This window comes from Cimex lectularius, unplaced genomic scaffold (assembly GCF_000648675.2).
Source record: "Cimex lectularius strain Harlan isolate CLEC.00 unplaced genomic scaffold, Clec_2.1 scaffold129, whole genome shotgun sequence".
NCBI classification, from domain to species: domain Eukaryota; kingdom Metazoa; phylum Arthropoda; class Insecta; order Hemiptera; family Cimicidae; genus Cimex; species Cimex lectularius.
The window spans coordinates 1,233,434-1,260,141 of NW_019392715.1; the positions used below are offsets into that span (position 1 = coordinate 1,233,434).

At 34.3% G+C, this 26,708-nt stretch overlaps 1 protein-coding gene across 5 annotated transcripts; it reads right to left on the minus strand.

Annotated features, from left to right (window-relative positions):
• Nucleotides 1-304: 304 nt before the first annotated feature.
• Nucleotides 305-25,849, minus strand: LOC106665633 (ankyrin repeat domain-containing protein 12). Of its 5 annotated transcripts, XM_014392186.2 has the most exons (9): nucleotides 12,694-13,199; nucleotides 12,339-12,485; nucleotides 4,511-4,613; nucleotides 4,044-4,279; nucleotides 1,779-2,330; nucleotides 1,298-1,620; nucleotides 1,021-1,233; nucleotides 523-954; nucleotides 305-461 (listed from the first exon to the last, which is right to left on the minus strand). In XM_014392186.2, the coding sequence occupies exons 1-8, from the start codon at nucleotides 13,007-13,009 to the stop codon at nucleotides 523-525; spliced, it is 2,322 nt and encodes a 773-aa protein (XP_014247672.1). In that variant the 5' UTR covers nucleotides 13,010-13,199; the 3' UTR covers nucleotides 305-461. The 5 variants fall into 5 exon arrangements, with proteins under 5 accessions (XP_014247672.1, XP_014247674.1, XP_014247673.1 ...); XM_014392188.2 differs by lacking the exon at nucleotides 12,694-13,199 and adding an exon at nucleotides 25,525-25,849 and having other exon boundaries at nucleotides 306-954; XM_014392187.2 differs by lacking the exons at nucleotides 12,339-12,485; nucleotides 12,694-13,199 and adding an exon at nucleotides 4,735-4,872 and having other exon boundaries at nucleotides 306-954.
• Nucleotides 25,850-26,708: the final 859 nt, after the last annotated feature.

Sequence of the window (26,708 nt, forward strand, 5' to 3'; positions counted from 1 at the left end):
TTAAATAAAATTGCAGACAACATGTGAGGAATAGATATATAAATGTTTTTCTGAATTGGAAAGGAAGAAAAACTACTATTAACATAAAAGATTGCCCTGTGATAGACCAATTTTTTTTTTAATTGCTTGCCATGGATAAATGCTTACATATATTAAGGGCTCTAGAAAATGAAAAAGTTTGGGAACCACTGACCTAAATCCTGAAAAAGTTAATAACTGGAAAATGAAATATTTTATTAAATAAAACCAACTTAAGAATTTATATTATATACGTATATATATATTTTTATATTTTTTATTTACATAAATTACACTTATTATTACCATGTTATTTACATAAATTCAGTCTAATGTGCTTAATATAAGCTTCATAAAATATATACATTATTTATATATACTTTTCCCAAGCTTTCTTTTGAACTATCTAATACGCTTGGCACATCATTGGCCATTAAAATTGCCTAAAAATAGAATACATGTTAGCAGCCTGATAAAGTAGTCTAGGAGAGCTAATATAATTACCTAAGCAGGTAAAAGATCAAAGTCATCACTGACATGCACCAAAGGGACGTGGGTTTCGTCTATTACTGGTGTAGCTTTAAGTTCACACATTCCTATCTCTTTCATTTTCCATTCCCAATCCATTTTTTGAATTGCAAGGAGTGAATTGGCCTCGTTGTGATGTCGTACGAGCATATTTTCTTTGATTTTTTCCCATTTGTCGTCTACGTCTTGTAGCCAAGAAAGGAACAGACGGCCATTGTAGCGAGATCTCGCGTTGCGGTCTTTTTCTTCTTGCTCTGGCGTTATTGCTGAATATACTTCTTCGTCCCGGAGAATGGTGCAAGCGGAAAATGGAAGTGACTGGTTTGCTAATGCTCTCGCAGCTCGTCCATGAACTCTCAGTATCTCTTGCTCTACGGATAAGACGAGCTTTTCTTTTTCGATTACATGCTGCAAAAGTGAAAGAAAAAAATTAAGTAATGCGATAACAAAACAAAACAAAAAAATCATTATTACCTGCATAAGTAGACGGTGCCTTTCTTTTTCCTGGGTTATGAAAAGATCTCGGATCCCAGGAGGCAATGAAGCTGGAGGATTTCCTGAAGGTGGAGGGACCCTGTTGTTTGCATTATTAGCTAATACGTATGTACACCGGTTCATCAAATAGTCTTTGAATCCCTGTGGTGGCTTTGGCTGAACTGGGAAAAGACCTTTTCTTTTCCTATCAATCTACATTCAAAGTTAAATTAGTAAGTGCAAAAATGAACGGCCTCATTTTTTATAATCATTATACCTGTTTTCTAATGTTAAGAAAGAGTTCATAACTATTGCTAATTTGGTCATGGTGGAAAACTGTACTATCACTTGTCGAACTATTATTATTTCCTTCACTGCCAGATCCTGATCCACAGTTAGAATTGTTATTATTTGTTGAGTTATTATTAGAAGTATTCGAGGTGTTAGAATTGTTTTCCTTTGGCCTAATTTTCCTTTTCCTTGGATGAAGTTCCTGTGGCGTGACTTGAGGCGGTGGTGGCTGAGATGCAGGAGGCTGCTCTTCAGAAGCAGAAGCGCAAGAATTTTGATTTGAATTGGCTGCATTTGAACCCGACTGACCTTCGCCCAAAAATAAATAAAAACATATAAGATATATAAATAAATAATATAAAAAAAACATAATAACCACTAACTTTGGAGGCAAAAGAAAAAGTAAAAAAAACTGTTTTACTGCACACTATTGGTTAAGAGTTTGTAATATAATTTTATCAACATACCTGTATTGTTTTTCTCCTCTGATTCCCCAGCACCTTCTGAAGTAGCAGGTACTGGTGAGACTTGCTCAGGAGAACCACCTTCAACACCTGCAGGTGAAGAATTGCCCGAACCACCGTTTCCAGCACTCTCTTTGCTTGAACGCCCGGATTCTGAATTTGAGTTTTTCTTCACTCGGTGAGACCTTAGGACCCTTTGATGAGCTCCACGGGTTGATGAAGCTGTCCCAGTGGTAGACGGGGTAGTCTGGGTGTTAGGAGTTTCTTCTCCACTCCCCGCTGATCCACCCCTCTCGGTGTCTTCAGGAGCGGCGGGCGGCGAAGCACCTTCGCTTTCTGTCGATGTTGCCACCACATAGGGAAGATGGTGCCTCCCAGAGCCGGCTTTGCCATTCCTTCCCCCAGCACCTGTCTCTTCCAAAGAGCCGCTGCTTATGACAATTTTCAATGGGGGCACCTTTGGCCCTGGAGACTCTACACTCTTTGCATCCTCCCCTTCACTCTCGACACCAGGAACAGACTTGGGGCTACCACCACTATTACTCCCACTTTTTCCTAAAAACAAACAGATGGTTAAAGTTCAGTTTTTTAACTATTTACAATAGCAGAAATCCACACACAACATATCACCATTGTATGTACATCTCATAAATTTTGCTCATAAACTCGTGTGAAGCAATATTTTTACATGTATTTTCAAATTAAATTAATTTAGAAGTAAAAAAACGAATGGTTTAAAACCTCTAGCACCATGCTAATGATTCAAGAAAAATTTTTGGAGTTTAAAACCAAAAATGGGCTATATAAAGACGTTAACGGAACCCAAAATTACCTATGGATCAATAATCTGGTGGACCAAAGCTCAACAAAATCAAGCTATTTGAACATTAGGCAGCATACAAAGATCAGCAAACCTATGTCTCACAAGGCAAGAAAATAATCCCCTCAATTGCACTAGAAAAATTGCTATATACAGACCTCCATTGGAAACATTTATGCAAGAAGCTAGGGAAACCTCATTTGGGCTCTAGTAACAATCAAACTGGATGGCAATTAAACACTTCAGAAATAAATAGTCTTTTCTACAACAGGCGTTTATTTCGTCAGATGTGTTTCAGTCTAGGATGGACACTATCAAAAAATTGGAAGCTAATAATAAAGAATATACCAAAATGTAGTAGTAGTACTTAGAACTACTTTAAATTTCATAACTTTTTTTAAAAATAAAGTAGTTTGATGGTTTGTTATGTAGTTATAAGTTTAAAATGGGCATCTGGACGACTATGGACTTGGCAAGTAGTCTGTCAACAGCTATTTGGAATGGAACCTTTGTCTTTAGTGAATACCAATATGAAATTATGTTTGGAAGGGAGAGTAGAAAATAATCAGTGTTGGAATTGTAGGATCTAAGGGATAGCGGTCATACACATCAACCTGTAAAATGCATACAAAATCTACAAAAATTGAAACAACAATCTTATATCTTGGGTACCAGGACTCAAAGGAATTTTGAGTAACAAAATGGCAGACTAACTGGCCAGAGGAGGATCTGCCAGACAATATGGTCCTGAACTTCTTCTTAGGATAAGAACACAGAATCCTCCATCAGAAAACAAAAGGAGAAGTGGATAGATTCAAGGGGTTCTAGACACAGTAAACTAATGCTAAAACAATCCTCACCAAGACTCTGAAACTCACTTTAAAAAGAGGACTAAACTCGGAGGAGTGGTAGGACTATTTAGCAGTCAATGGCATCTGAGTAAACATAGGCCATGTAGGAATGATGATCCCATCTGTAGATTATGCAATTAAGAGGAAAAAACAGCCACCCAAATCATCTTTGAATGTGAAGCAACCACTCAGTTGAGACATAACCTGGAATAAATAAAAAACCAAGGGAATGGAATTGCAGCAATGATAGTCAATGAACTTACTCCTTAAAAGAAGGATCAAATCGACAGACTGAACCTATGACTATTTGGAGATCGTGAGATGCAGTCTGGTGTGACGTAGGTTTAGAAAAACATTTTCTTTATCATGCCAACGTTTCAATCTTTATTGAGATCATCTTCAGGGGTCAAAGTGTTTGTTTTCTGTGTAGATATGTCATTATTATGTATCTGTTGAAAGTGCCTGAACTATGTAACTAGGAAAGTACAAGCCTGATGGCTACAGTGCTTGAGGAACATCACCTTACCTCCTGGTCTCTTTTCATCATCATCACAACAATTTCTTGAGAACTTTCAAAATAAAAGAATTATCGCTCACCTCTCGAGCTTTCTTCCTTTCGTCGTTTCTTCTTTCCGTCGTCATCTTCATCCGTGGAATGGGTTCTCTTGAGCGTACCAGGCTCTGCGGGCGATGCCGTCTCGTTACCACCGGACGTTTCCACGTTGTTCTCCTTATCAACATTTCCAGCCTCCTCGCTCGCAGCCTCTTTGCAGCCAGCGGGCTGATCCTCAGCCACCTGTTGACCAGCCTTCCCACCACTATCCATCGCACCACTGTAAACAAAACTAAATCAGTACAGCGCTATTTTCAAACACATTATTTTCAATTTTTCGGTAAGGACTTTAAATTGAGTTTGTTTTGAGTGTATTTTATGGGAATTATTGTTATAGAATTTATTGAATTAGGCTATAAATACAAGGAAGGGAAGCCGATTTAGCAAGTGGTATAGAGTATAACTTGTTTAGGTTAAAGATAAGTAAGAAATGACAGATGTACAAGTTTACCTGTTGAAATCCTCCGATGACATTTGGCCGGCCCCTTTCCCTTTGTCCTTTTTCTCTTTGAGCTGATGGAGCCGCAAGGTGACTCGGGGAGAACCACACTTTTCTAGAAAAAACAATAACACGGTTCAACCTCGTTGTCACAATATAACTCCGTAGGGAGGAGGTTTTCACTCACACTCACACACACTCGATCTTTTTATTCTAACAGTGTAAACAGTACATACTACTCGGCCATTCACCGGTCCCGACTTCCCGAGTCATTACAATTCAGTCCGAATTTCGAAATGCCGAGGAAGAGAAAAGTTCGAGTTTATTATTGTACTTAAGACAACACCAGTTGGACAAAGTAGAGAATAAAGAAACGGACTGGGAAGGGAAAGGTGCGCAGATTCGAGTGCGCAGTTAGCGTGACTTCACTTTATTTTCATCTGTAATTGCAACCAAAGCTGACGAAGCGGTGATAAAATTTTCTTCCGTCAAAAAATTGAATGTCAATATTGACATCAACGGAAAATCAACTACAAAATAAATTTTCACCTAGACGAAGAACTCTGATTAATTAAACAAAAAGGTATGTATTGTAAATATTTATATCAAAAAGTCATAGCGGGAAAGGGAAAATATACTACACCTCCTCGCGTTTGATAATAGGTTGAATATACCTTCATTATTCAGCAGAAATGAAAAGTTTCATGTCTGTTCGAACGGCAACATTCATATTATATTTCATGTTATATTTAGCTTCATATGATTCAGTACTGAATTTTAATAACTCAACTCGTTTCATGTTCAAAGTCTGAGCGACTCAAACACTCATATTATTGCGCAATATTTTGTACTGAATCTCAATATTTGTTGTCCCTTCTGGTTTACGATACGAATTTTAAGATATAACGTTTTTCCAGAACTTACTGAAAATTCTTAGTGACTATACTAATCGCAGGGAGATTTGGATTAATACAGCTCAAATCCGCATTTGTATGGGCCACACATGTGCAGAGTTGAGCCTACCATTTCTCGCAGATCACCAGCCAATCAATCCAAGGCAAGGCAAAAAATTTTTTTTTTTTTAAATTCGCCAGCAGCATTCAGCGATGAATTTCAATATCAACTGAGCCCACTTAGGTTCAAGTGACTTAAGTCAAAATAGACTTGACAATTTAATGAATACTTTTTTTTAACAAAAAGAAAAATCTTGATCAATAATTTCACCAGCAGCATTCAGCGCTGAATTTCAATATTAGCATCAATTGGGCCCACTTAGGTCAAGTGACTTAAGTCAAAATAGACGACAATTTAATGAATACTTTTTTTTAAACAAAATGAAAAATCGTATAGCCTTGACGCATAGACACATAGACCTGATACATTACAATAGGAAAATAATTATCTTTTATTTAACTCAAAACACCACTATTGTATTTTGCCAAATATGTTGAAGTCTAAAGAAAATAATTATTCTTTGATTTATCAACAAAAGATTTCAAATTCATTTCCGCGATTTATTTTTCATGTATCAGCAGAAAAACAACAAAGTGCATTTGTAGGCCAAAGAACTCCCGCTATCAATAAAAATAAACATTTCTTATGAATGCTATGTCAAAAATACAATTCTAAAAGTATCAAAAGTAAGTAAAATTTTTTTTATCCATTTTATTCCACGATCGATTATCTCTCTTCTATAGACATGTCCATCAAACAGGCCATGCTAAAATTAGGTTCATATATTTTCCAGTGTTCAATTCATATACTGACATATGAACAGACAAAATCTCGTGTGTCTTCTCTCGAAGTATAGTCAAGTTTATTTAAATAACTGATTTTTTTTCTTTTTCCACAACTGGATAATAGCTTGGTTTATTCCATGGTATGCTTTCTCGGTTAACATTAGATGTTAATATACAAATCATTTAGAATTTCTTCGACGTGTTAAGCCCGCATATGTAAAGAAAGGTCGATGATCCCACCTAATTTAAAGGTGCAACTCCATGGCTCTGTATAGAGAACGTGTATGAATGCGTCCCGATATGAAATTTGTGCTTGCGCACGGCAGCGAATATCCTGGCTACCTTGTTCCGCTTTTTGGAGGAAACAAGGTTGTTTTATTGTACAGTACTGATAGTTTTGCGTCCCTCGCGTGTGTTGAGAGTGAATGTATTTATTGCCGTGAATGAAGTGAGAGAGAGGCTATGGCGAATGAGTACGGAATATCGAGTACTTCACTGCCCTAAAGGAGTGAATGTTATATAAATGTGAAAAAATGTATTTAAATGAGAGATTTGTTTGGATTTAGAAACTGATTGTGTTGGATTCTGAAATGATCTAGCTGTTGATAGCTCCTGGAGCATCTCGGTAGCCAGAAGACCGAGGTCTGACCCCGGACTGCCAACTCCCAGGGTAGGTGTTCTCCACGTCTGCAGGTCATTTATTGTAAATAACAAAAGCTGAAATTGCCGGTGGACTGTGAGAAGCGATAGGCTCAACTCTGTTCATGTGTGTATATATGTACATACATGTGCAGTTTTGAGCTTATATAAATCCAAATAATGATATCTTCTGCATATCGATTTTGAAGTGCATCTACGTCCTTTGATATTTTGAAAATGGACGACCTTTTTGTTATTATTATTTTTTTTTTTTTTATAAAGAAGGTGGAATTTTTATCGATAAGCATTAGACACACTGCCGTTTCTATCCTGGAAGATTTCTGTGTTGAATTTCAATATTGAAATCTGACAGGTCTATCAGCTAGAAAGCATGTTTAATTTGGATGTCAATTGGAAATTTTTACTTTAAACTACATATAATAATAACTTGAGCTCCTAAAATAATGACAAAAATTTGTTGAATTCGTGAGGAGCCCTTTACGGGCAACTGGTCACAAAAAAAACGCACAGAGACAAAATATTTAAATCTCTGATACAGCTTGCTTTCCATAAGCTTTATTCGAGCTGGAAGTGCGACGATAAGAATAAAATGATTTATTACTTTTTTATTATTTTAAACGATGAAAACTAAAGTACATTTCTTGATTAACTTTTGTAACGCATACGACTTACGACATTACGACCTTAAGTAATAAGGTTTATTTTTTTAGTATAAAAATATTCAAAATTGTACCTCTATAAAGTTAAAACTTATTCTTATCAGTATCATAAGTAGATTCAATTCATACAATATACACGTACAGTATATACAGAGTACATATACAGTATAAATTTTACAATGATGAAGATTTTGCTATTTTTTATTTCAAACTGTGTATCCCAAATGGAAAATAAATATGCATAAATTTCAGTTGAAATCTGAATATACACAAATTATAAGCCTTCTGTCTAAGTCAACGACCATTGTATAAACGATATAACTTTTAAAGCTCCCCCCTTTTGTTTTTCTCTTTTTCCACCTTCACTCGAATATTCTGATTTATTCATTACACAATGGATTTTATACATTACGTCCATCAGAAAAGAAATGTTTAATTTTTTATTCATTTAAAAACAGACAAAACCTAGCGCTAGTAAGCTTATGTTAAAACAGCTCTCACTAAGACAAGCAAACTCATTCTCTAGCTCTAAACTCAGAAGTATACAATAGGGTTTATTCAATGATGATACCATTTGAAGATTACGCAATGGGGAGGAAGAAACAGCCTCCCATGTCATCTTCCAATCTGAAGCAACCGCTTAAATGTACAAAGACCTCTACCACAGAAGTTAAGTCGTGGCATTTTTCCCCTGTTATTCTCCTTTGGGGTTTTTAAATACCTTCTTTAAATATGCAGATCAAGACCTATCCGTGCTGAAGTTATTCACAACCAATGCAGATTCGCGGTACGTAAAATAAGACTCTTAAAAAAAACTAAATTTCAAATTACTTTTCCATTCCCTTATTGGAATTCTTATTGGGAGCATGGGCGACGATACTTATATTTACTCAACTAAGCTAAATAGATATTCACTTCAATATTAATAATAATAATTTAAAAAAAAACGAAAACGTATAATAAATCCCGTCTTCCAATGAATAATCTTGATTTTGGTATGGTCTTAATGAAGAAAAATCCAATTGTTACTGCCAAGATTTCTTCTATTTTAAGGTCATCAGGGAAAAACAATCTTAAATATGTATACACTGGCATAATTAAAGCTTTTAATTGAAGATTTTAAATTTGTTTGAAAAACGACTCAGACCCAACATTGCCAAGGATTGTCTTTAAACCGTACCACTTTAACCAGAAAGTCTTATAACGAATGCAAACAGCATAAAACAAATGTTCGTCATATTCACATGAAAACTAGATTTAATAATACCTACAATGTGGTTTTGGCGAGATTTTTAAACTTTGCCAACTTTTTATTATATATGCTTGGTTACATTGCTTGCTCAAATGCATTTTGAGGCAACAGATGTTTCATTCTCAACAGACTGAATGAGGATAAACATTGCCCCTATGTTCCTATGAATTATAATCAATACTTTCACCACTAGAAAAGCCTGCGATCTAAAAAAAAAATCGAAAATTTATTAAATAAACTTTAAAAAACTAAAAAAAATTCTATGCCATTGTGGACTATAATTTTAACTTGCCTCGACAGGCGACAGCATTTAAGACCAATTTTAAGGGAGTTGACAACTATCACGTAACATAGTTTGTCATAATTCAATCAATGGAATGACATACTTGAATTTCCCTTACAGAAAAAGTAGTACAAATTTTGTTTAATAAAGAAATACGTCGTTTTCCCACTAATTCTAGCGATCCTCTTTTTGCCCAAGACAAAAAATTGTTAACATGTGCAATACTTTCAAAATTTATGCTTAAAGCATTTTTTCAATGTCCTTATGAAGTACGCATATTAGCCAAGGAGACGATATATTATGCGTATGCGTATAGGGGAGAAGAGTATCGTGAAAAAAATGGCCAGATGCAACGGTGGGAATCGAACTCGCGACCGTTTAGTGTTAGATAATGCAACACTAATGCAATCTATAGTTGCCAGTCCTTGACAATGTTGGTACTGAGTTGGTCCTCAAAGAAATTTAAAACTATAAAAAACTTAATTATGTTAATGTGTAGACATAGTTAAGATTGTTTTGCCCAGATGATGATAAAATAGGTCGAAAGCTTGGCACTTGTCAGTAACAATTGAATTTGTTCTTTCGTCCAGACCATACCAAGATCCAGATTGTATACGTTTTTAAAATTTATTCACCAAAATATGTTACAATGGCGAAAGTCCTAAACTTACCTGACTAAAACATACACGAACGCGATAAAAGTCATAATACAGGCTGATCACTCATCGATCAGTATTGTCAATTACAAATTATTCTTGCTTTGTTTTCTTTTTTTTTAACAAAAAATTTATTTAATAGCCCAATCTCTCACAATTTTGACGGTGTTTCTCATACGACCAATCAACTGCATTCAGCTTATCCCACCAAATGTGGGACCGCCTTTTATATTCCACGATAGAGACTCGAGGTCATAGCAGTCACGCTTGTCTCTCTCACTCTTTCCCGCACATGAACATACATTTCTCACTCACTCCTTCCTACCTCCCTCTTTATAAACCACCTCTTCTTTCGTTATTGAATTACATAAGAATTCATTTATCCCCTCTCTAGCAGTTACAGAATTCCCTCGGCTCAAACAGTCACAAAGGGAAGAAGTGTGATTTGTCAAAAAATAACATCTCTTTTTCACAGATTTTATTATTGTTTCTTCTTTCTTTTAACAAACTACGAGGTTATATGAACCCTCGGAGTGTCGGTGTTTTTGAAAAAAGTGTTTGTGTAAGTATGATTTGAACATGGGATCTTTACAGTGATGAGACACCATGTCAACGCCTTAACCGTTGCGGTTAAGTACCAACACCGGTTTTTATTATCCAAAGAATAGGTTCAGGCCTATATGGTCTTGCAGATCCTCTCTAGCTAATGTTCTACTTTTTCATTACCCAAAATTCCTTTTGTATCCTGATACCCAAGATACCTTCAGGTTGAGAGATTATGGATGCATTCTCAGACTAATTTTGATGTGATGTTTTTTACATGTCATTGCTTTAAACAGCTTTTGGCTGACCGACTCTTTTAAGCATTTCCAAGGCACATTGATTGTATGTATTTCAGCTTGAAATACCGACGTGTACTTTCCTAATGAGTATGAATGCCCATGATTTGGGCTTGTAAGAAAGAAAAAAGAACGCATCGCATGCGGATTTTCATGTTTTGGAGCCAATACTTGTCATTGTACATATCTGATGTTCTACTGAATTCTTCTTCTCCTTTGTAGTTCGATGTTATCTTGATGCCCTCCCTTCATTCAAACCAATAAATTCACACGCAGTAAAAATCACGCATCAGTTAATCTAATTGGTTTGACAGGCCTCTGGGGACTCGATATTCCATTCACGCAAATAAATGCGTTCACACAATTGGGTTGTTACTAAGGTTTTTTATATTACGACGACTATCTCCGCTATCACACCGGAATATGAAATTAAATATCCTAGACCACTTTGGGTGTTTGTCGGTACTCGATTGTCCATCACAAACAGATCCGAACATACAGTAACGTTCCCGCTAATAACAATAAAAATTTATTATTATTAACGAGTAATCATTTGACACGCGTTTTTGCCAATCGTCCAAATTCTAATCAGAAAACAGAATCATAAATACAAACATTGTGATTATTCACATAATTAAGTAACGAAGTTGGTATAGACGATTTAGGAAAGAAATGATTCGCTTTACAAAGTATCTTAGTCATAAACTATTAATTTATAGGATCATCGGTCTTTTAGGTTATACTAACCGTTATTTGTACAAGTCTCATTTGATTCTATCATCGAAATATTATCCAAACAATCCTAACAAAGGGCCATTTTCGTACAGAAAGCATCCATATAATAACATACATAAGTATATACAAAAGGTAATTGTCCATCGTTATCGGTCTAGCCCAAATGCCAACAAAAATGTCTTTTACAAAAAATCATTCGGTTTAGGAAAGAAAATATGTCCCATAAATAAGTCTATATTTACATATAGTAGATTACTGTAATCTTTAATTAGCCATTGCATTTACAACTAACTTCGTTAATTCAGTAATATAATAAGGAAGCCTATTCACCTGGCAGACACAAATGTACAGATCACGTCCTCTACAGGACAACAGAAAGTTCAATAAAACGCTTTGTCCCTACAAACGTGACTTAAGGTCTTGCAGTACTGTGTGGTGATAAGTGACCGTTAATCAATATTTATTTAGAAATCGTGAGATGCGGTCTGGTGTGATGTAGGTTTCAGAAAAACATTTTCTTTATCGTGCCAACGTTTCGATCTTTATTGAGATCATCTTCAGGGCTCAAAGTGTGTGCCTTTGGCACTCTCGACACGACACGCAAGAATGACACAATTACGCAGAAGACAAACACTTTGAGCCCTGAAGATGATCTCAATAAAGATCGAAACGTGGGCACGATAAAGAAAATGTTTTTCTGAAACCTACATCACAACAGACCGCATCTCACGATTTCTAAATAAAAGTCTTGCAGTACATTCGATTTCGGACCTTTTTTTTCTTTATCACCTCAACATACTTGAAGCAATTATAGAATTGTTGAATATGTACAGATTCATTCGTACAGGTGTGATTTATAGTGATAGTGAATACTGAAAGGAAAGGTCAATCGTTTGTAGATGTGAAATTTTGTGAACGGTGTCCAACAGATAAACGGATGAATTGGTCCATTGTAAATGGGCATATACGACCAACTGTGAATTTAGAAAATTTTGAAAAAAAATTCTTTCTCCTTACCTTTGCCGTGTGGTGGCAATCGCCTCATCTCTGCTTTCCCCGTTTCGGCGGGTTCTTCAGGCTCTTCTTGTTTTTTACCCTCTTTTTCTTCCCCTTCTTTATCTTCCCCCCCTTTCTCCTCGCTCTCTTCCTCTTGCTTCACACTCTCTGAGAAAGAAGGAAGACATTCGAATTAGACAGGCGAAACAGAAATGAAAACATCTACACAACAGCACAATTAGAATGTCGTTTCGCTCTGGTTTCGGTCGGTGGGACTTTGTTTACATACAAAGGGTCGGGAAAGGATAGGACTCGGGAGTGGGCCAAGGTGTTTTAAAATGTTATTTATATATTTTGTCATTGCATGGGTACGTACGGTTTTGTCTCAATGGGTATTTTCGCATTTTACGCGCCAGTTTCATTATAAATTTGTCTGTATTTCTTTGAGAGAGGAAATTTTTAGACGTTGATATTGGAGCGAGCGCTAGGCTTTCGGTAAACTGAGTCTTGTTTTCGAGAGAGGCGAAACGAGGCGGAGCCAGGGTCTCAGTTCTACGCATCCTCTGATCCCGAGGGGAGCGGCGGGCCCCGACCACCCCTGGAAATGGGAGGAATCCACTCGGCCCAATCCACAGAATGAACACCACCGGACGACCTCCTGGAGGCGTGGTTACGCGTACCAATTGCCACATTTTCAAAACGGATCCCTCGACGAGAACTCAGTCTTCCCTCGGAAACCACGTGCGACAAGTTAAACGCAGTGTCTTCTTCGCCTTTCCTCGCCCCCCACGACAAACCGCGATATAGTAACTAATCCCACACAGAAGGAAAAACTTACAACTATCACAAATTGATATTTTTTCAACAGGCTTATCTCTCCATTATGAATATTTATTAATAAAAGCAAGAATTCGTATTACTGATTCCTTACATTTTCTTTTTTTATTTACCACCTCACTCATTGGGAGTAAATAGGTTCAATTTTCTCAACTCGGAAACCAATTCGAATAACTGCCAAATGGGGTAAGTCTTAGGAGTCAACTGAAGATTCTTGAAACATTTTATGTACGTTTAATTCGATCGGTTTGGTTACATCTGGTTTCCTCCAGGCGTATTGTATTCTATTTATTAAATTTAATCTATATTATTCTACCCTCTTATGTTGCAATTCTCGTGAATAACAATATCATGCAAATAATACCAACGAATGTGCTATTAAAATTAATAAAAACAACACGATCGCGATGCTTTCCACTGTTTCCATTATTTTACCAAAACGAAATAAACCTATTGGCACTATTATACTTTTAAAATAAGAACTCATACATGTAATGCATTATTAAGGGAATAAAACTATTTTTCTGAATACCATAAAAATACCGTCACGTAATATTAATCTACTAAAAAAATACTTTGCTGATTTTCTACCATGAAAACACTGACAAGAAATCTTAACCTACTAAAAAATACTACTTTATGCTTACAATTATTAACACTATTCTTAAATTATTGACACCGAAACAAACGAATATTTTTATCAGACGTGTATGATGGTGTATAAGATATTTTCCTAATTTCTTCTTTTTTTTTAATTCTTTCTGTTAACCATTATGCTTTAGGCTGTTGTTTTATTTAAGCCACAATAGAACGTACATATTTTTTATTTTATGATTTTATATATTGCGTTTTGTGTTTTTCGTTTTGCTATGAGCATGAGCACAAAGGCTAACTAAACATAAAAAAAAAAATTTAAAGAATATACCTTCTAATGTGGCTTACAAAATAAAAAACCACAAAAATAAGTAGTAAAAAGATATAAAATTATCGCCATTTAATCAAAAACGTCACAGTAAATTTATTATTTCCTTTGAACTCGTATTGAGATATGCTATTTGTATATTTCGGATTATCTACAATACACACAGAAAATATAATTTTAAAAAAGGTTAAACTTAATTACAAGGCACTTAAACATGGCAAAATATTTAAATTGGTAAAAACAAGAAGCGTATGCTTTGTATGTTTAACAAAAAATATGCATACACAGGGTGCCTTCCTTTTTAGAAGACCCGGCTGAATTTCATTTCATCAGATAACGTCATCGAAAAGCAAAAATATGTATTTAATAATTTTAGTCTAGTTTTCAGTTTTTAATGTACGTTTTTTAAAGATATTTGTTGTATATAATACATTTATATTGAAATTCAATCTTCTGGTTGAATATAACACATATACAGTTGTACGTATACAAATGAAGCAAAAAAATATGTTTGTTGTCAGGATACTGCCGACTATGACATTTTAAATGAGAACATGTATATATACTTTTTTAAAGGATTTTTTTTACACTGAAAACGATGGCCCAATAAGATTTTAAATTGGCCAAAGAATGTGAAAAGAAACGCATTAATTTCGTTTTTGTTATTATTTTCAATAACAAATTTGTTTGTTAATTTTAATAAAAATTGTATGCTTTTTATTAATAGATCATTGTTAACAATAATGCCGCGTGAAAAACATAAAATTTTATGTAAAAACTAAAACGGACACCCTGCCTTGTACTGGAAAATTACATAGGACTGATTCTTACTTCCGTTTTTAGAAAGATTTTCATATCTGCAGAAAATATAATCAATTTTAATTATGTACATTTTGGCTAATCAATCGAACAAAAATTTAGTTTAAATTTTAAAAAAAGTTGGGAAACTAATTTATCCGATTAGAAGTTAATTATGTTGCCGCTTTCAAATAATAAAAAAATTACCTAAAAGGTGAATAGTTAACCTTTTGTTTTTGTTTGATTCCGCAAAAATATTGTTGGTTCAATTTAAAGGAATAATTTTCCAAAAACTGGGTTAATTGGTTTTCTAAATACATATTACTCTGGTGGCGATAAAGCATCTACTTAAAAAAATATATATTTAAAAAATCCTAGACCTATGTAGAAACCGTGACATATTCGCTTATTTTACTTCTATATAATACATATAATACTAAAATTGAATAAATAAAACCTCATTTTAATCTATTCCAATTAGATCCACGTTATAAATGTCCGCAGTTTATTGAAGAAATACAATTTTTTGGTTTGAAGTTAAAATTAGAACAAAAACTGTTAGGGGCTTAGGGGCTCGGATTTTGGTTGTTCTAAAAAATATATCATGTTAATGTTACAAAATTTACACATAAACAGTAAAAAAAGAAGCAAATGCAAAACTATTTTTGAAATTTGGAGGGGGGACTGTATTCTTTGGGTCAATATTTATGGGGTTATGGGGGAGGGGCAAAAAAAAGAGGTGGAACGTCCTTCCTCCGGCCACCTCCCATGGTTTATTTTACTATTATGCAGTGATGAATATACTTGTTGTTTCCGCTTATTTTGGCCCGCCTATCCTGTTTTGGTTTGGCTTGGCTAGGGATATAAACAGGGAGAAGCACAGAATCAAGCCCATGACCATCAGTGCAGGGTTTGTGTACTTAATCGTTGAAATTGCTTGTGATCTGCAAGTTGATGGGACATGAAGCTTGGTGGTTTTTGATTAATTTAATACCAATCCTAATTGTTTTACGTGTAATTGTAGTTCAAGAGGAAGTGGCATTGAATCAAATTTTAATTCACTGCATTGAAATATGCAAAGTAGCAGACAAAGAATAATTTATTTACTTGTACTGCACTAGTAACATGACAAAACTTTGTCTATGTACTTCCTATGATCATAAGGAAAACGTCTAAAAAAATCTGATCGAAATCGGACGAGTAGATTTCGAGTTTACCTCGTACATGCAAACTTTTTCTATTTATTATATTAGTATAGATTACTTTTAAATTTTTTTACTCGGTTTTCGTTTATGCACAAATTGTGCACATATTATATGGCAAAAAAGGAAACGAATGCAAAATTATTTTTGAAATGGGGGGGCTGTATTCTTTGGGTCAATATTTATGACGTGGTGAATATTTATGGGGGGGGGACAAAAAAGAGGAGGAACGTTCTTGCTCCTGCCAACTCCCATGGTCTATTTTACTATTACGTACAATTATTAAAATATTAATTATAAATTCAGTTATATTAGTAAATTAAGCATCACTGTAGTGATCGACAACCAATTGTTAATTGTAGAAGTGAATCAAGGATGAGGTCCATTGTTGTTTTTTGTCTATTATTTTCAAAAAGTTTATCTATTAGTTTATTGCATTTATTTTGCACATTTAAAGTTGGATCAGATTTCCTTGATGCATACGTGTTACTGTTTGATAGTAATTTATAAATTTCTTCTTCTTAGAGAGATCTACTAAACACTATGTTCATTCCTTTTGTTTGGTTTTTGCTTAATTAGTTCTTTATTACGTCTAATGATGAAATTGAGGGATGACCATATCCCTGATTCACTTCCTTAATTACTTTATTATTATTATTATTTACATTCCAACGAACCCACCCTGACCGTGTTATTCATCCACCGTTCCAGTCAACTACCCGAAACACCCCACCACATAACGGAAAGTCCGTCATGTTTCAGGTTTTTTCAATTATACACAGGCACGAGCGGAATGCCGAGGGCAAATGGGTTACCCTGTTAGGAGGAAGAAAACCAGAGTTCCAAATTTCTCCGGTGCAGCTAAAAATATAATCCAAAAATCCTAAAATTTAAAAACTACACAAGCAATATTATTTATTTGTTTCGAGTTGGCGCAACATAAAAACGTTACCCGTGTATAGTGTTTAACCTTTAATGCATTAACCTTTAATGCATTTTAAAAAAATCCGTTTGATATATGCATTTTACTATGCATTTTACAAATTTTACGTCATTCACTTTCATCACCAAAACAAATATGCATCCGAGCACCATTCATTTTAAAATAGCTGAATATATTTACGGTTTGTTAGTGAGAATGATTCCTTATACATTTTATACAGCGTACAACATCAACAAGGGAGATTAGAATTAGAATTTTATAACTACATCACTTTATTCAAGTCAATGATAGTTTTAAAATTTACAGATATTAAAGTTTAGTAGAAGGATTCGACTCCTTGGCTCTATATAGAGAGCGTGTAGAAATACCATCGTACTTGGCAGTGAGGATGTAGGTTGATATTCGATTTTTCGAGAAAACAAGTCTGTTTTATTGTGTACAGTACTTATATTTTTCTATCCCTAGCGCGTGTTGTCTGTGAATGTATTTATTAGAGTGAGAGGGCTTTGGCGAAATATTGAGTACTCAATGGTAAATAAATGGCATGTAAATGGTAAACAGGAATGAATGTGTTTAAGAATGAGTGGGATTATGAATGGGTTTGGATCTAGGAACTGTATGCGTTGGTAGCTTGAAGTAGCTTTTGATAGCTTCTGAGCCCAACCTCGGTGGCTGTAGAGATAAGACCGAGGTCTAACCCCGGTCTGCCGATATCCAGGGGTGATTATCGAGACCTGCTGGTAATTAATTGTAAATTACAAAAGCTGGGATTGCCGGTGGACTGAGAGAAGTGATAGGCTTAACTCGTGTGTGTATATGTGTGCATATATGTCCACCCCAAAGTTTAGTGCGTCCCATTTGACTATGATACCGTGTAATATAAATATAATTGGAAAGCTTTTCCCAAGTGTATAAAAATATTATTGAGTACATTTTGATACTCTTGGATGGAACGGTGAACCGAAAGCAACCATAATTCGGAAATGTACATTTTTAAATTTTATTTGTGGTATTTTTCGTAGAATATCATAAAAATACAATTGAATGTACTTTCAATCATCGTGGGTATATCAACCAACAGATTTTTTTTTTTTTTTTTGAGCATACATCTTAAGATGTGGTCAATGTTAGAACATGTGTTATATAAGTGCCAAGCTTTGGACCTCTTTATTTGGCCTTCATCAGGGTTTAACAACTAGTAACAAAATACGAAAGTTGATTATTTTTATTACTGTTCGGAAGACACTTGACAACCACAACTGTACCAACATTGACCACATTTCCAATACTCTCCAATACAGCTTCTGTTGGTTGATATTTTCACACATAATTCTATTGTTATCTGAACTTAAGTGAAACGGTAGGAAGAAGCATACCAAAATGTCTGTGAACCAAATTGGTTTTCACGTTGATACAACACGTTCAAGCAGTTGGATGGAAAATAAACTACAAAATATATGCAATCCTCCAAAAAATGTTATGAGTATACCGTAAAAGATACCAATGTTCAAATTTTCGATTATAAAACAAGCCATCTTCTCCAAGAAACATGAACCGTAGCTTGTTTGTTATCCTGGACCCTTAAAGAAACACTGAATCATAAATAATTTTAAATGAGATATACCGTGTTGATTCTGCTTACGCAAGTGATTATCGGTCGGTTGAGTTTTTTCCTTTAAATATCAAAACAATTCGAAACGCTACGTCATTCGCTTTAGATACAAATATTTAGTTTATTTTTAAAATTCAACCTATGATTTTGCAATTTTCGTTAATTATTTGTTAAATCTTATCGCCTTGTTGGAATCAGAAAGGCTGTAATATGGCGTTTCATTATTTTTTCAGTTAATTTTCAATGGAGTTTTTAAATTTTTTATTTTTAAATTTGTCATTTAAAAATGTTAACTATATTGCCAAACAATGAATTTGAAAATTTTAAATTTTTTGTTATATAAAACGTTTCTATACAGAGTAATTTACTAGTCGTACGACTACGTTAGTCAGATGCTTCTACACCTCAAATGCTACGAAAAGTTCGTATGAACCCACACTTTTCTTTTTTTCAACTATCAAAAGTTTTCTTCATAAATCTACTCGTGGCTCTTGAGCTATTTAATTTTGTGTAAAAAAAGCACTGAAAATATTGTTAAATTTCCTTTAAGAAGGAACCCTTTTAGAACTATATGTTTAATTTTCGGTAAAATAAAATTAAATCTTTCAAAAACTGCACGGTAGAGCTTGGCAAATTTCATAACAATTTCTGCGCTTTATAGCGTTATATCCTTTCTTTAATTATATCAAACCCAAATGCAGAAATTTTGTGCTAAATGGGAAAAAAGGTGTCGGTGCGAAAAAGAGGTTACACTGATAATTCAACTTTTTGTCTTGGCGAAAGTTTTTTTCTCAATTTGAACAATAAAAAAGCCCAAAAATCAAGAAAAATGAAGCAAAATTAGAAGAGACAACGAAGTCCAAAAAATTTCATCCATTTCTTGTATATACCACCTATTTAATTAATTAAATAATGTAATAAAACTATTATGCACAAATTAAATAATGACAATGAAGAATAAATCAGACACAAATAACGACATCTTATCAATAATTGTATTAATCTTTATGTACTCTCAGTTTTAAGAATTGTCGAAATACAAGTGACAAGTTTATTAAATAGAAAAAATTGAAATCTACTGATTTTTACACAGCAATATTTTCATTACACTCTAAATATTGTTTGATTTGGCTAGTTAATTATCAATATATTTATTTATTAACGTTTGTATAAATTTTTATTCAGTTGAGTAAAAGCAAAATTTTTTTTACGAGGGTTCGCAACAGCAGAGGTTATATCAACCCTCGGGGTGCCGGTGTTTTTGAAAAAAAGCCCATTTGTAAGTATGTCGGGTTCGAGCAGGGCCGCTGGATTCGAACCCGGGACCTTTACCTTACAGTGATGAGTGCCGTTTCAACGCCTAAACCGTTGCGGCCAACGACGCCCCCTAAGCAAATCTTTGTATTAATATTAAAATATGTGTATGTAAATTGATGCAAAGCATTTTTTTCTCTGCAAAGATTAATTTAGCCCTACGATTAGCGATTTAATCTAGATTTTATTAACTTCCTTGTGTTTAATAAGAAGCAAAACAAATTATTTAATTAGTTTGGTAGTTCTTTCGGTAACCTGCGCACATGCATAATTATAAAGACTTTTTTTTAAAAGATGTTCAAATTAACGATAAAATATGCAATGACTTATTTTATATTACCAACTTGTTTAGAATGAAAGGAAATATATGGCAATATGCTGAATATTACATCAATTGAACGTTAAAAAAAATCGAAGAAGGTGAATTGGACATTCATTTGGGTATTGTACACCACTCTATTTCCAACTGGGTAAAAAATTTATTTATAGCTAAATTAAAGTCGTTCTGCTAACGATGTAAAAAACTGAAATTTGTGGATGTTATTACGAATTATTTAGAGATCGTGAGACTATCGTGACTAAATACTACACACGTTATTACGAAAAATTGAGTACCAAGGGAAAAGAAAAAGATGAAAGCTAAGTATAAAATAAATGTAAATTAACTCGTAGATTTTTCCGACATCTTATAATTAGTTATTGTTAGAATTTATTTACTTCCTTATTTTCGTTTAAAAAAAATTACTACGTACTCGGGGTAATTGGGGATAAGTTTCTCCATTCGCGCTATTAAATTACATTAACACACCAGAGTTAAAAAGATATACAAGCATTAGTATACCGGCCGTCCTTCATTGCGAACTAAACAAATTGAGAAAATTGCAAAAATTTAAACAACCGTTTCAAATTTACGGATGTAATTCAGAGTTATTTAGAAAAATCAGGGAAATATGAATATTTTCATATTGTCGTTTTTTCACGACACACTTTTTTGACGATTCGCATAAATAATTTAATGCGTCTGACAAATTTATTTATGACAATGCTAGAAGGCACGTCAGTTAATGGTGCAAATATTTGAAAATAAATTCAAAACTAAGAGTAGTACAATTTTGTGATTCGACTATGTGGGATTTGGTCTTTGTAGGCGTTCGGCATGAGGAGAAACGCAGTTTTACCGAAACATCTGTCCCGTTTTTCAATCGATACGGGTCGTTTTCAACAAAACTGCAAAACGTCAGCTTAAGAATTTATATATATTTCACTCTTCTTTTAAGGTTGTTGACTTTATATTTCTTGGGTTTCTTTTCAGCAACTAGACAACCATCAAACTCATTTTCCTTTTATTGACGAAGTCTAGAAGTTGACTAGTTCCTGAAAAGAAACCTAAGAAATGTTTTAAAACTTTGTTTTCCAGTTTTTTATCCATGGATTTGTCCCTAAGTAATTATTGTACAATCCATCTGGAGGAAACGAACCAGATATAACGTAAAAATATTTTGCTCGATGAGTTCCTTCTTGCCGTATCCTCAATGGACGAGAATAAATCAGTTACTATAACGTTACACAATACACGGAAACAACACAAAATAATTAAAAAACACTAAGAATATCATTAAACCAAAATCTAATTAAAATCCCTTTCTAACGGCTAACTAAATATCCACAATCCGTATGGCTGATAACTCGATGTGACTTATAAATTCCGTCAATATTCTGTTCTCAAATTAAATCCATTATAAAGAAAATATCTGGTGGGAAATAAGGACCACCAAAATGAATGAACGAAATTTTTTCAAAACTCGGTCAACAACGCGGAGAAACTCAGCCGGTAAATAATAGATTTACGCATATTTGGCGTAGATAGTTGAAAACGTAATAAAGTCGAAATTTTACTTCACAATAATTTCCGCAACATTCTCGAAATCCGTATTGCGAATGATCACTTCGTATAAATGTCTGGTGAAATTTAAAAAATATTCTGCAAAATGTGAAAGAAAACGTTTGATCATTTCTCATCGTATGTATAAAATGGAAGCCCAATTAAGTCCATTATAGAGGAAATATCTGGTTGGGAACAGTAGGATTTGAGGATCATGAAAACAACAAAGGAAACTATTGTCAAAACTCAACTAAAAACGCGGATAGAAATTTCTTATAACTATTTCAACCAATAAATATAGATTTTTTACGCGTACTTGGTATGGATAGTAAAAACCATAAAAATCGAAATTTTACTTTACAATAATCTCCGCAACATTCTCGAAATCCATATTGGAAATGATCAATTCATATAAATGTCTTTTAAATTTCGAATATGTTCGTCTGCAAAAGGTGAAAGAAAATATTTGTTCGTTTCTAATCGGATAGATGAAATGATCGAATCCTTTATAATGCAAAATATCTAGTTAGAAACTGTGGGAGCTGAATTTAAGTATCAGCAAAAATTAGACGGAATTACAGGTTCATCAAAATTGGACAAACGAAATTATACTTTTCAAAACGCATATAAAATCGCGGATAGAAATTTCTTATAACTATTTCAACCAATAAAAAAGATTTACGCATACTTCGTGTGGATAGAGAAAACTATAAAATCAAAATTTTACTTTACAATATTCTCCGCAACATTCTAGAAATCGATATTGTGAATGATCAATTCATAAAAATTTTCGTTAAATTTCGAATATATTCTTCTGCAACAGGCAAAACAAAATGTTTTCATTTTTAATCGTATAAATATAATAAAAACACGATTAAATCCTTTATAAAGCAAATTATCTAGTTGGAAACTGTGGGAACTGAATTTGAGGATCATGAAACTTGGACGAACGAAATTATTATTTTTAAAACGCAATAAAAATAGGGATAAGAATTTTTTATAATACAACCGGTAAAATTAAATTTACACACGATTGATAGGAATAGCAAAAACCAACAAAATTAGACAAACGAAATTACACTTATCAAAACGCAGATAAAATCGCGGATAGAAATTTCTTATAGCTATTTCAACCAATAAATACAGAATTACGCATACTTGGTGTGGATAGTAAAAACCATAAAAATCGAAATTTTACTTTACTACTCGGCAACATTCTCGAAATCCGTATTGTGAATGATCAATTGACATAAATTTCAACTAAATTCGTCATTAAAAGGTGAAAGAATATCTTGTTCATATCCAAACCCGATCAAATCCTTTATTAAGCAAAATATCTAGTGGGAAACTGTAGGAAATGAATTGGAAGATTATAAAAAATTAAACTGAATTTGAGGTTCATAAAATTTAGACAAACGAAATTATTAATTTAAAAATTCGGTCCACAAAACGGATAGAAATTTTTTTTTACAACTCAGCCGGTAAATATAGATTTACGCATATTTTGGGTTGAAAGTTTTTAAAAACCTTAAAAAATCGACATCGTATTTTGCAATAATTTAAGCAATATTCTCGAAATCCGTATTGTGAATGATCAATTGACATAAATTTCAACTATATTCGTCAGCAACATGTGAAAGAATATCTTTGTTCATATCCAATCGGATAGATAAAATAGAAACCCGATCAAATCCTTTATTAAGCAATATATCTGGCGGGGGAAACAGTGGGAAATGAATTCGAACGTCGTCAAAAATTAGCCGGAATTTTAGAATCATAAAAATTCGACAAACGAAATTAATTTTTTTAAACTCGGTCAACAAAGCGAAGATAGAATTTTTTTATAACTCGGCCGGTAAATATAGATTTACGCATATTTTGGGTTGAAAGTAAAAACCGTAAAAAACATCTTATTTTACAATAATTTCCGCAATATTCTCAACATCCTTATTGTGAGTGATCAGTTGACATAAATTTCGACTATATTCGTCATCAAAATGTGAAAGAAAATCTTTGTTCAATTCTAATCCAAATGATAAAATAAAACCCGATCAAATCCTTTATTAAGCAAAATATCTAGTGGGAAACAGTGGGAAATGAATTGGAAGATTATAAAAAATTAAAGTGAATTTCAGGTTCATAAAAATTAGACAAACGAAATTATTATTTTAAAAATTCGGTTCACCAAGCGGATAGAAATTTTTTTTACAACTCAGCCGGTAAACGTAGATTTATGCATATTTTGAGTTGAAAGTAAAAAATCGTAAAAAAACTACATATTATTTTACAATAATTTCCGCAACATTCTCGAAATCCGTATTGTGAATGATCAATTGACATAAATTTCAACTAAAATCGTCAGTAAAAGGTGAAAGAATATCTTTGTTCATATCCAATTGCATAGATAAAATAGAAACCCGATCAAATCCTTTATAAAGCAAAATATCTAGTTGGACTGAATTTTAGGATGACAAAACTTGGACAAACGAAACTATACTTTTCGAAACGCAGATAAAGTCGCGGATAGAACTTTCTTATAACTATTTCAACCAGTAAATATATATTTAAGCTATATTTGGTGTTCATAGTAAAAATCGACATCTTATTTTACAATAATTTCCGCAACATTCTCGAAATCCGTATTGTGAATGATCAATTCATATAAATGTCTCGCTAAATTTCAAATATATTCTGCTGCAAAAGGCTAAAGAAAATCTTTAGTCGTTTCTAGACGGTTAAATAAAAATAGAAACCGGATCACAAAGCCTTTATAACGAAAAGCATCGCGTTGGAAACAGTGCGCCTGAATCTAAAGATTATGAAAATAGGACAAAAGAAAGAATTATTTAAAAACGCGGATGTAAATATCTTACAATTCGGCTAGTAAATCCTTAAACGCAGGTAAATTTGAACAATCAATTAAAATTCGTAACAAGGAAGATTAAAAATGAAGATTTTATTTTGCAATCTGTACCGAACAATTTCGACTTCAACCGAACGGGTTAAATCACCTTTTTTCAAAGAACGCGTATTACTTTAGAGTTATTTGGGAATTGTAAGTAGAAATTTCTGGTTCAATTTCAACCGTGTATAGAGCCATAGAAAATTTTGAAATCCGGTTTTCGGTTGTTTCCTCTTCAGGGTCTGAACCGATGTTAATTTTCCCGGAAAAAAACCACGAATATATGAAACTGCGTTTACTATTTTCGATTTTTAATCTGTATATTGGACGTGCAAAATAAATGTAAAACCAAGACGTATTTTTTTTTAACGGAAAAAGTACAGAAATAAAGACATTTCATTCGAGTATTCGTATGTCGTATATCGTGAAACTCGGTTAAAGGACGAACCTGCCGAATCAACGTTTTTGCAATCGTATTCGGAATTCCGCCGATAAATCGTTAAAACGGTCAAAACCGCATTACGGCAAGTGAAAAAAAAACGTTATTCGAACCGAGCGATAATCTTCCTTCGACGTATCGCAGCCAAAACGAATTTCTTTGCGGATAGACGCAATTTTGTCGTACAGATTGGTCGGAGGAGAGGAAAAAGGATGAACATTTAAACAAAACAAAACAAGGACGTTTCGTTAAACGGGGCGAAATTCTTAACCAGTGGTGAAACCAATTTTGTGAAATTCATAGGCGTAGAAGGGCGGATGGAGAGAGGAAAGAGCAGATGAAAATAGTTTACTCACTGTCAGCGATCACGTGGCGATTTAAACTCTCAGTCACTAAGCGGAGAAACACTGGCCTGGACGTATTTTTGTCGTCCGTTCACAAATTAGCATCGCCGTCGGACTTGCGGAAGGTGCGAGCGGTCGGCGAGTCGGCCGGCCGGCGCGGCGCGGCTCCGTCTCAAAATCCCTCGAAAACGCGATCCGCCGGATGGACGTCGCCGAGGAAAAACGCGTGCTTTGGGTCGCGGGCGCAGCGAACTCGGGGGAAAACGTCGGATGGAAATATAGCACAGTTGAGACTGGGGCCTCTTGTCAGACAGAGAGGGAATTACGAGGGAGAGAGAGAGAGAGCGAAGGATAGGAGTAGAGAACGGCGTTGCCACGTCTCCGACCCCTCGCCCCTCCGTAGATCTGGCAAACGCGGCCGACCCGTTCTCCTGGTGGGGGTCCTTCGCCTTCCCGACCGCCCTCAGCGCCACCCCCCACCCCTCCGCCCCCGGCTCCCTTTCAAATATAAATAACGACGATATTTTTTTTAAAACAAATTTCACTTTTGACGGTTTTCCAGGCCTGAGAAAGACGAGTCGTCCGCCCTCCGGGTCACAAAAGGATCCAAAGGCCTGGAGAAGAAACGGAGATTCTCTCTCCTACTTTTTTTTTTTCAGGTAGATCTAAACCGCACCGAGTGCATTCCTACTACTAGGCCTTTCCTCCCAAAGAAAATTTACCCGTTTTTATAGCTTTCTCTCCTCTTAAATTAAAGAACAAAAGCATTATGGACATGGATCGTACGATCCATCTACCGGAGGTCATTGGTTTACAAATGTTCAGGGTTGTCCAGCATAAACCCTAAACTCAAGAAGTGAGCCATCTCGATTCTTGAATGGCTCAAATTTTGCTTGATTCGGTATGCTAAACATGCTGGGAGCCGCAGATTCGAATTGATTCAAGAATTTAATTTTTAAGTTTCGTTCTTTCGTTGTTATTGAGCTAGCAAAAATTTGGGTATAGACCTCATTTTAATACTACGCTTGTTTATTTTCATTATATTTTTATATGTACTTAGTATTTTTGTATTTATTCTGGACGTTATTCAGATATCGTGAGATGCGGTCGGGTGTGATGTAGGTTTCAGAAAAACATTTTCTTTATCGTGCCAACGTTTCGATCTTTTATTGAGATCATCTTCAGGGCTCAAAGTG

Excerpts from the sequence above, each read along its gene's own strand:
- LOC106665633 (XM_014392186.2), bottom strand. The coding sequence starts at position 13,009 with ATGTGGCAATTGGTACGCGTAACCACGCCTCCAGGAGGTCGTCCGGTG. Across the intron at positions 4,280-4,510 it reads TCATCGGAGGATTTCAACAG|TGGTGCGATGGATAGTGGTG; the intron begins GTAAACTTGTAC and ends TTTTGTTTACAG. Across the intron at positions 1,234-1,297 it reads TTCTTAACATTAGAAAACAG|ATTGATAGGAAAAGAAAAGG; the intron begins GTATAATGATTA and ends CTTTGAATGTAG.